This window comes from Microtus ochrogaster, unplaced genomic scaffold (assembly GCF_000317375.1).
Source record: "Microtus ochrogaster isolate Prairie Vole_2 unplaced genomic scaffold, MicOch1.0 UNK14, whole genome shotgun sequence".
Taxonomy (NCBI): Eukaryota; Metazoa; Chordata; class Mammalia; order Rodentia; family Cricetidae; genus Microtus; species Microtus ochrogaster.
The window spans coordinates 1,231,129-1,242,349 of record NW_004949112.1 but is presented as its reverse complement, the minus strand read 5'-3'; the positions used below and the strand labels follow the sequence as shown (position 1 = coordinate 1,242,349).

General features: G+C 53.9%; 1 protein-coding gene across 1 annotated transcript in view; it reads right to left on the bottom strand.

Moving 5' to 3' along the window:
- Positions 1–4,587: 4,587 nt before the first annotated feature.
- The window catches only part of Abcc6 (ATP binding cassette subfamily C member 6), a 50,985-nt gene continuing 44,351 nt past the window's right edge, over positions 4,588–11,221 (bottom strand). The window contains exons 25-30 of the mRNA XM_005366922.1: positions 10,467–10,568; positions 9,418–9,564; positions 8,434–8,592; positions 8,184–8,350; positions 5,449–5,643; positions 4,588–5,167 (exon numbers count right to left, since the gene is read on the bottom strand). Of these exons, the coding sequence (XP_005366979.1) occupies positions 5,059–5,167; positions 5,449–5,643; positions 8,184–8,350; positions 8,434–8,592; positions 9,418–9,564; positions 10,467–10,568 (879 nt within the window). The 3' untranslated portion in view covers positions 4,588–5,058. The remainder of the gene's footprint in view (positions 5,168–5,448; positions 5,644–8,183; positions 8,351–8,433; positions 8,593–9,417; positions 9,565–10,466; positions 10,569–11,221) is intronic.

Below are 11,221 nucleotides of genomic sequence, written 5' to 3'. Positions count from 1 at the left end.
CTTGCCTCACCTCTGTGGGCCACCTTTGTTTATGTGGTGCGACTGTCATGTGTTGGTTGTTACACGCCTCACCTCTGTGAGCCCCTCTGTTCATGTGTGACTGTCACATGTTGGTTGTTACACGCCTCACCTCCATGAGCCCCCTTTGTTCATGTGATGTGACTGTCACATGTTGGTCGTTACTCTTCTGACAGCTGTGATGGAATCATCTGCAGGGAGCGGAGGTTTATTTTGGCTCCCAGCACTCGGGGTGGCTGTGATGATACTGTGGGGAGCATGGTCACGTGTGCGGTGATGACTCCCCGTGGTGGGCAGCAGGTAGCAGGGATCCAGCCAGAATCAGAGCCAAGCCTAACCTCCAGCCAGGCCCTGCCTCCTAAAGTTACACACACCCCAGAGTAACACCACCAGGGGAGGAACAAGTGCTCAAGACATCAGTCTGAGTGGAACCTTCTAGACTCAGACCCTCACACGTGCTGCCTAGTGTCCTTGCACAGGATCCTGCTTTGTTCTTGGGTTCTCTGTGCGTGAACTGGACCCTCTCGGCCGTATTCTGATTGCATCTGGATGGCCCTGGAGCCCCAGTGCCTGAAGGACTTCACGTCAGCTGTGGCTGGGAAGCTGAATCATGAGTGTGCAGGAGGCAGGGAGCTGGGTGTATGAACATTCTGCCCTCTTACATCTGTGCTAGCTGCAGCGATCCATAACCAGGGCAACCAGCCTGCACTCTGCTCCCATGTCAGGGTGGCCACCCAGTGGCTGTGCTGCTGATCTTGATTGGGTCCAGTCACGGTGTGGGGGTGGAAAGGACAGCTAATGTGGCCTCAATGAGACCAATGCCTATATTTTTCACACCCAGAAGACTGGCTAAGAGTGAGCATGCTCAGTGCTCATTCCCTCAGCAGGCCTCTACCAGCATCCCATTGGCCAAGGCCAGGCACACATCTGAGCCCCGGAGCTGTGGCCTCTGCAGCTTAGCAGGACGCAGGGATACCGAGGCACTTTTGCTAACTATTATGTCATCTGTACCAAACTGGGCTGCTACTTCGAGTATCCCCTCTAACCCTTCCTTGAGCTGGGAAGGATTCCAAACTCAATTTCTGCTCACCAGGAAGTGTAAGTATGATCGATTAGTAATGTCTGCCATGGGCATGGATATGAGGAGTGGGTTCGTTCCCCTGTTCAAAGCCTCCGAAACTGTCAGTTAGCCTTCTCCCATCCCAGGCCTGGCTCAAGATCGCTGGGCTTTCCTCCGTCTCCAGCATCAGGCAGTGCCAACTGGTGAGCCTGGCCTGGGCTCTTGGATGGGGCCACAGCAGCTGGGGGCCCAGAGACAATTGCCCTCATTAATTCCGCTGTACCATGCTCACTATCGCTCACCGGTTCAACATCATCATGAGCTATACAAGGTGGACCCTGAGCAGGTGGGGTTGACCCTGTCCACAGACATGTGGGGTGCGTTTCCGAGTTCCAACGCCAGGCCTCAGAGTCCTCGCTGAGAAGATAGCTGGATGGGTGTTGGGGTCCAGTCTAGTCTGCTCTGTGAAGAAGCAGCTGAGGGAAGCGGTAACCATATTCTCAGATCAAGGCTTCAGAGCCCAGGAGAGGGGGGCTCCCAACTTCATCCTTGACAACCCCACTCAGGCACGCCATCTGTCTGTCATCTGTCCAGCGGCCATGGTGTAGCTGTCACACCATCCTGCGTCCTCCCCCAGCTCCTCGCCAAGCCTGCTTTGCTGGCCTCCGCTTCTGTGTTTATTTCAGGCCCATTTTCTCCTTCGAGCACCTCATGCAGCTCCCACACAGAGCTGGGGTTGTCTGATGGGACCAAACCTAGATCCCTGGTACGTGAGCTGGCATTGGGAACCAGCTCCCCATGCTGGATGCCTCGCCCAGCCTTGATGCAGGGTGAGGAGCTTGGTTCTGCCTCAACTTGATGTGCCCTGCTTTGACTCCCATGGGAGGCCTGATTCTTTTTTTTTTTTATTATGTATTCAGTGTTCTGTCTGCATGTATGCCTACAGACCAGAAGAGAGCACCAGATCTCATTATACAGATGGTTGTGAGCCACCATGTGGTTGCTGGGAATTGAACTCAGGACTTCTAGAAGAACAGTCAGTGCTCTTAACCTCTGAGCCATCTCTCCAGCCCCCACTGACTTTTTATTTTTTTATTTTTTTTTTTTCGAGACAGGGTTTCTCTGTGGTTTTTGGAGCCTGTCCTGGAACTCCCTTTGTAGACCAGGCTGGTCTCGAACTCACAGAGATCCGCCTGCCTCTGCCTCCCGAGTGCTGGGATTACAGGCGTGCGCCACCACCGCCCGGCTGACTTTTTTTTTTTTTAATTGAAAAAATTTCCGCCTTCTCCCCTCTCTCATTTTCCTCCCCCTCCCCCCACTCTCTGAACATGGCGGACAATGGGGGCTGATGAGAAGCCAAGGACAATGGCACTGGGTTTTGATCCTACTGCATATACTGGCTTTGTGAGAGCCTAGCCTGTTTGGATGCTCACCTTCCTAGACCTGGAGGGAGGGGGGAGGACCTTGGACTTCCCACAGGGCAGGGAACCCTGACTCTTTCTGGTTCAGGAGTGGATTGGTGGTGTGTAGAAGGAAGGAGGGGTGAGGGAAGGGGCGGAGAGGAGGGAAACTGTGGTTGGTAAAATAAATGAAAAAAATAAAAATCCTATGTCTGTTGTCACCAGGGTCTCTTGAACTTAACCCTTTAGCTCCTCCAGATCCTGCATTGGTCCGCAGAGGCCATCACACACCGCTGGCTGGGGTCTATGAGGATAAAACAATTCAGGAAAAACACCTGGCACAGTGCCTGTCCCTGAGACCACTTGCCAATGGGTGTGCTGTGTTCACAAGTCCCTCCTTCCTGTCCCAGTACGGATTGAGTGTCTGTGCTGTGTGCAGGGCAAGGCACTTGAGACACATGGTAGACAGACAGACCTACAACTTCTCAATCAAGTGTCTTGGTTTAAGGAGGGAAGAAGCGTGCTGCTAGCCTCTGTCCTTGAGGTGGGAGTTTAGGGCGGAAGTCAGTTTGGGATTCTTGCTGAGGCAGGAAGGCCTGGTGGCTGGGAAGCTGGGCAGATGTTGGCACTAAGATGCCTGGGCTCAGCTTTCTCTTCTGTGAAAGGATTCAGTGGCCACCAAATACATCCACAAAGAGACATGGGGGTCAGGGACGGAATGGTGGCGCCTGCCTCCTCTTCGTCTTCTGCACCCACAGCCATGCCCGGACACACAGTGGTGTCTGCAGGGAGGAGCATCAGGGATTAGCATTTGCCAGGCACAGGTTCCAACCCAACTCCACAGAAAAGCAAAAGGCCTACAGGGACAGTCAAAGGCTGAGGATGTGTGCCTGTGGCCTGCTGGAACTGAGTCCTGTTCCTCCCACAGGCTGGGACTTGCTAGCAGGTGACCTTGGCTGAGGGATTAGTGGTCTGGACCACCCTGCTGGCCTGCCAGGCGCTCCCATGTGATGGCCAGCCTGTGACCCAGGCTTTATCCCAGACTTGGTGGGCCTCCAGTCTTCCCAACATCCCAGGTGGATTCACAGACACACAGCAGCCTCTGCCCCAGGCCAGACACTCAAAAAGCAGGTCGAGTGTTGTGTGCCCCAACTCTGGTTCCTCCAGAGCAGAACTGCCCACAGGACCACTCAAACTGGGCGGTGAGAAGCCCAGGGGTAAGTTGTCACTTGGCCACTGGGTACGTTGTCACTTGGCCACTGGGTACCCATATCCCCACTTTTTGGCTTCGGTTCTTCTTTTGCACAATAAAAGTAGCCTCGGTGCTGAGACTGGCTCCTTGCCATGTGAAGAGCCTCAGAATGAGCTGCAGGCTATACTAGCAAAGGGAAATCACTCTGGCCTGAAAGGAAACCCTCCCAAACCCTGTATCAAGGTGGGCCATTTGAGACGCATCAGAGTAGAGAGAAGAACTGTATCCAAGAAGAACATGCCCCTCCTGACCCCAACATAGCCATTGCCCATGTACCTATCAGTGAGTCGTGGGTGGTACCAGGGCAGAGTGCATCATGATGCTGCCCCGGGGCACCATGCAGTATGTGGAAATAGCTTTGCCACGGCTATAGCAGGGCATCTCCGAGTAGAAACCAAGGATACTGTTCACCCACTATCATGCACTGGATCCACCAGGCCTGGCCCACGGCCAACAGTGGCAGCGATGTTGCTAGGTAACTGGGGTGAGTCCAGGTGGGTGTGGGGACACACGCTTGTCATTCCAGCACTCTGGAGGCAGAGGCAGGAGGATGCTGATTTTGAGGCCAACCTGGACTACATGGTGAGAGACACTTTACTGTTATGATTTTAAACAGGTGCAGAAGGGAGTCCAGAGCTAGGGACATAATGCAGTTGCTAGGGAGCTTGTCAATCACACAGACAGCTCTGGGTCTGGGACCTGCACTCAGGGTGTAGTGACACAGGCCTGCATTCCTAGCACTTGGGAGGGGAGGCAGGAACATTACAGGTTCAAGGCCATCTTCAGCTACAAAGAGAACTCAAGGCCAGCCAGGGCTATGTGAAATTCTGTCTCAAAAATAATGACGACAAAAAGCACTGGGTACATATAGAGATACACAAGCAATAGAGGAAATGTGAACATGACTGTTGGGGTCTGCTAGTGTCAGCGTGCCACCTGGTCTTGTCCTCAGAACAAAAAGGTCCGAGGGTCTGAGGGTTCCCTCTGTGTGATGTCTTAACTGTGTGAAATCTTCAATGACATAAAAATAAGGAGTTACATCCAGTCTAATCGGCCTGGGGCAGCTGTGGCCTTGACGTAGAACTTGGGCTGAGAGTCACTGTCCACTCTAGTTGCAGACTGATCATGGCCTTGCTCAGGCCACCCTGGTCATGCCGGGTTCTTCTGGGTCTGGTATTCCAATCATCTGTCACTTTCTCTGCCATCTTCCTCCCAGAGAGGAGGCTAGATTGAGCATCCTGTGGAGTTTGATGGTCCCTGGGTCTCTGGCATCCCCAGCCACTGCAGGCTGTACAGTTGGCTCCAAGGAAGTTGTCAAGAGTCCCGACTCAAGCAAGGCCTGACTCCTGGGCTAGCCTGTAAAACAGGCCTTTCTGGGCCAGCAACTGGGCTGGGCTGCCACTCTCTGCCACCTGTCCCTCATCCATGACCAGAACCCTGCAAGGAAGACATGGAACCGTTGTTGTGGCAGTAGCTGAGGCCCTCATCGGCTGAGAACCCCGCTCTGCTTTGAATTCACTCCCCAGAAGTTTTGAATTTCCGAGCTACACCCTGACCCTCCCATCTTCCTGGATGTTCAGTTCCTGAGCCGAATGCCTTTCTCTGGGGACTTGGTCACGCCCCCTGAGCAGTGAACCATGTGCAATCCATCTCAGGACATTTGCAGAGGAACACATTACATGTCTTCCTATGTACCACTGCCAGGAAGGATGCCTTACCTGGCACAGTCCATTACAGAGCGCAAGCGGTGAGCAATGAGCAGTACTGTGCACTGAGCAAACCAGTGCTCCAGGGCCTCCTGCATCTGCATCTCTGTCCCTGGGTCCACGGAGGCAGTGGCCTCATCCAGGATGAGGATCTGGGTTTTCCGGAGAAGGGCACGTGCCAGGCATAGGAGCTGCTTTTGACCCACGCTGTGAATAAGTTGCATGGTTAGGCTAAGTTGGTGTCATCATAGGTCTGTCTGCAAGCTGACCTTGCGGACAGCTGCTGGTGGCGTCTGGGTGTGTTGTCCCCACCGTGAGGGTCTAAGTCTGCACGGTTTGGGGAAATCCATTTCTGCAGCTTTGGTGTTGGCTGACTGTGGACAAGTCATTCACACCTCTGAGCCCTGGTTTCTCTACCTGTGAAAAGTCTGTTTTCTTTTTCTTTGGTTCTGCATGAGCATTGCGGGCACTTGGGATGCACATCTGCAGGTACATGTGTGTGCAGGCCAGAGGCTGCATGGGGTGGCTTCCCCAGTTACTCTCCACTTTATTCACACAAGTGGAGTGTCCCCTGGACCCAGAGTGGGCTGTCTTAGCTAGCCTGGCCAGCTAGCTTGTCCCAGGCATCTCCTACCTTTGCCTCCTGAGCACTGAGATTACAGGCGGCTGCTAAACCCACTTAGATTTACGAGGGTTCAGGGGATCTGAACTCTGGTCCTCACACTTGCCCACAGAGCATCTGTCTCTCCAGCCCCCATCACAACACGCTATGTGATGAAGGGTGTTTAGTGGATACCAGCCACAGAAGATGGCCATTGTCCCTTTTTTTTTTTGTTTGTTTTATTTGTTTGAAACAGGATCTTAATATGTAGCCCTGGGCTGACCTGGAACTCACGACGTAGACCAGGCTGGCCTCGCACTCACAGAGATCCACCTGTCTCTGCCTCCTGAGTGCTGGGGTTAAAGGTATGGAACACAGTCTTACTTGGTTTTGAGACAGTGCCTCACTATGTAGCCCAGGCTGCAGTCAAACTTGACCTCTTCCTGTTCCAGCCTCTCGAGTGCTAGGATTCCAAGCCTGCACCAATACCAGCTCTGCACAACTGTGTTTCACATGCAGAGCTAGACGGCCAGGAAAGGCCAGGGCTGGACAGCGGTTCTAGAACATGCCCTCAGCGTGCATGAGGCCCTACGGAAACTGCCCTGCGCTGAAAAAAAAAAAGACGATGCATCCCCCAGCCCCTGTTTATGTTATGTGTGCTTTGTCCTTAAAACACTCTAGCAGAGGGCGTTACTGGGGAGATGGCTCAGTCAAGGAAATGCTTGTTGTGCAAACATGAGAATTTGAGTTCAGATCCCCAATACCCACATAAAAGCTGGGCACAAGGGCATGGATCTGTGATCCCAGTTCCCGGAAGGCAGAGACAAAAGGGTCACTGGGAGCCCATTGGCCAACCAGCTCGGGAGAATCAGTGAGCTTCAGGCTCAGCGAGAGACCCTGTCTCAAAAACAAGGTGGAGAGTGATAGAGGGGACACTCAAGGTGTACCTTTGGCCTCCACACACACACACACACGCACACGCACACACACACGCGCACACACACACACGCACACCACACCATATACACACCACACACACCACACACGCATGCACACATCACACCATATACACACACACACGCACGCACACACACCACATCATATACACACCACACACACCACACACACGCATGCACACACCACACCACACCACATACACACCACACACACATACCACACACGCACACCACACCATATACACACCACACACACACACCACACATGCATGCACACACCACACCATATACACACCACACACGCACCACACACGCATGCACACACACCACACATACACCACACACACACGCACACACACACCACACCATATACACACCACACCATATACACACACCACACGCACACCACACCATATACACACCACACACACACATACCACACACGCACACCACACCATATACACACCACACACACACCACACACACACACCACACACGCATGCACACACCACACCATATACACACGCACACCACACACACACATACCACACACACACATACCACACACACATGCACACACCACACCACATACACACCACACACACACATACCACACATACACACGCACACCACACCATATACACACCACACACGCATGCACACACCACACCATATACACACACACCACACACGCATGCACACACACTACACATACACCACACACACCACACACTCATCACACACACCACACACACACCACACACTCATCACACACACACCACACACACACACACCACACATGCATGCATACACATACCACACATGCACACACATACCACACACGCACGCACACTACACACACTCGCGCACACACACCACACACACACACACACACAGACACACACACACGCACAGCACTTAGCCACAGTGAATCTGAGGTCAGAGTCAAACCTCAAGCATAGTGCTTTTGTAGCAAAACAGATACTGAGTGGGACAGAGCGCCTTGTGGGCACTTTGCTGTGGGAAGAAGAACATGCATGGCACAGAGATCCTGAGGCTGGGGCCTGCGGGGGGGGGGTTGGGACTGTATGAGTGGACTGCATTGAGGATCCCCTGGAGTATGCTCAGAGCCCGGACTGTCCCTGCCCTTGCCCAGTTCATTCTGGTCTGCCACTGCTGGACGGCCATACCTCAGGTCATCTCCCTGGCCCACACACTCATACTGCAGCTGGCCAGGCAGGCTGACCACAAAGGCCTTGAGCTGCACCGTCTCCAGCGCTGCCCAGATGTCTTCATCTGTGTGCTCCTGAAGCAGGTCCAGGTTCATCCGTAGAGAGCCTGGGAACAGGACAGGGTCCTGGCCAGAGGGACGCTGGATCAGAGCAGGCCCTGCCATCGCTCCCTCCTCTGTCACCTCTTTCCCACGGTCCTAGGCCTCACCTGAGGGATAATGGTGATTCGGGACCGCAGCGTGTGCAGTCCCACATGGGTGATGGGGACCCCGTCAATCCAGATATCACCCTCAGCAGCCTCCTGAAGCCTCAGCAGGCCCCAAGCCAGGGAGGATTTCCCAGCCCCTGTCCTGCCCACGATGCCCACCTGCCAGGTAACAAAGAGTGAGGCCCACACTGAGCAGGTCTGCCTTAGCCCTGAGGTCCATGCGTATCCTCTTCCCCTGCACAGCACTTGTCTCTGTACCCCCTCCACTGAGTGTGCCCCTTATCACACCTGCTCATCCTTCCATCCCACCTTCCACCTGGGCTCTCTCTAGCTCCTCCTCCCCCCACATTTCTGCCCCTTACCTTTCCTCTATGTCCTAGCCACCTCCATCGCTCCCCATCCTCCCTCCCAGCTCCCGCATCCTCCTCTGCATCCTGTCCTACCTGCACCTTCTCCATCCAGCCCTTATTTTTCCTCTGCCCCCTAATCCGTCCACCCGTCCTTTCTTTCTCGCCATCCCGCCCTAAGAACGGCCTCGTTCTTTCCCACACTCTATCCTTTGCCATCTGTTCCGTATCTATCCTTCCAGGCAGCCCAGCATGCCCCTCATCCAGGACACCAAGGTAGACACAGGAAGCCACCCCCAGAGGCACATCAGGGCCTGGGAGATGGGAGTGAAGAAAGCCTGGGCAGGAGCCGGGAGGTGGTGGTGCACACCTTTAATCCCAGCACTCGGGAGGCAGAGGCAGGCGGATCTCTGTGAGTTCGAGGCCAGCCTGGTCTACAGAGCAAGTTCCAGGACAGGCTCCAAAGCTACAGAGAAACCCTGACTCAAAAAGCCAGAAACCAAACTAAGCCAAATCAAAAACCCCAAACCCAAAATCAACCAACCAACCAACCAACCAAAAACAGAAAGCAAGCAAGCTGGGCATCTCTCAGACTTAGAGCCTGTTGCCCACAGGATGTAGTGGGAGTGCCACCCACCTTCTCTCCTGCATGGATCTTCAGGGACACACCCCGCACAGCCAGCGGCAGCTCTGGTCGGTGTCTGAGCCCAAAGTCCCGGAACTCAATCTGTCCCCGAGTAGGCCAGAGAGGCCGGGCTGCACAGGTAGGCAGCCTCCAGGGAGCCTGGGTTGGCAGACAGGTTGGACACAGGTCAGAGGAGTTGTCTTAAGCTCTTCATGGGGGTCTGCCCTCAGAGCCTCAGTTTCCCACATTCCACACTACACCTTCATTTGGAAATCACTCCTGGTCATTCGAGCATCGTCTTGTTGGTAGGACAAGGTCTCAGTATATAGCCCAGGCTAGCTTCTAACATGCGACATAGCCAAGACTAGCATCTAACTTTACTGTAACCCAGACTAGCCTCCAAATCTCTATTTAGCCCCAGCTATATATACTCCAACTCTCTGTGTTTCTTAGAATAGTCTCTAACTTGTTACATAGCTCAGGCTAGGCTCCTGCTTGCTTTATATAGCCAAGATTGGCTTCTAACTTACTATATAGCCCAGGCTAGCCCCAATCTGCTATGTAGCCCAGGATAACTTCAAATTTTCTATCCAGAATAGCTTCTCACTATGTAGCTCAGACTAGCCTTAACTCACTACACAGACCTAGCAGCAATCCTCCTGCCTCAACTTCCTAAGAGCTGAGATTTAGTTGTGAGCTGTTGTGCCCAGCTTGACGCCACGTCATTGACCTCGCTGCTCCGTTCCCGTGGCATTGTGCCATGAGAACCCTGTCCTCGGCACCCTCAGCTGTCCTGGCTTGTTGCTAGGTTAAGAAATCACTCTACCACCATTGTTGGCCTGGGTGATAGCCTCACCCTGTCCTATGCCCCATTGCATGGCTGGAGCATGGCTGCCACTTTCACGTCACAAAGCTGAGGGAACGCCCTTCCTGCTGCTGCAGTGACCTGTCCTGCTACAGCAGGAGGCTTCAGACTCTCCACTGTCGGTCACCCTGGCTGTCACTGCCCACAGGGACGCTGCTTCCTGGTAGGAAAGGGCAGGCATTCTCCCCCTCGTCACCTCTTTGGGGATGTGGGTGTAGTCCTGCACGCGCTCCACCGCCACCATGCTGTTCTCCAGATCTGTCCAGCTGCGGACCACCCACTGCAGGGTCTGTGTCACCTGATTTGAGAAGACACCTCAGCTGGGCTCCTCTGGGTCTCATCAGGAATTCCTGGCCAAGTGCCAGGGAAGGCAAAGAAAGAGGGACTGTAGGCACAGGGAGGTTGAGGACCTGGGCCCTCAGGTGTGGGACTGGGCTCTGGCCTATAGGACAGACAATAGAGCAAGCAGGGGGCAGCACTGTCCCAGACAGGACAAGAGAAGTGCCTGGCCTCTCCAGGACTTACATAAGACCTGGGTCTGTGGGTTCCATTCAGGCAGCTTCTACAGAGGGGCCAGGCCTTCCCTGATGTCTATCCCACTGAGCCTCTAAGTGCTTTGCTGGGGCCGATGAGCAGTTCCGTAGCTGGCCCAGCTCTCATTCCTCTCCCTCTGCTGGCTCACAGGGACAGCCTGCCACATGCCCCCCATGGCCTCTCTTGCTGCTGCTGGTTCTGCCCAGAGCACTGACCCTGAAGGAGATGACCGGTAATTTACGAAGATGCTCTTAGAGTAACACCTTCAACTGCTGCTGCTGCACAGATGAGACAGAGTGTATGTGCACGCATGTGTACAAGAGTGTGCAAGATACAGGGTAAGACGGTGTGTGTAAGGGGAGAATTGTGTATAAGAGTGAGCAAGATACAATGTAAGATGGTGTGTGTAAGGGGAGA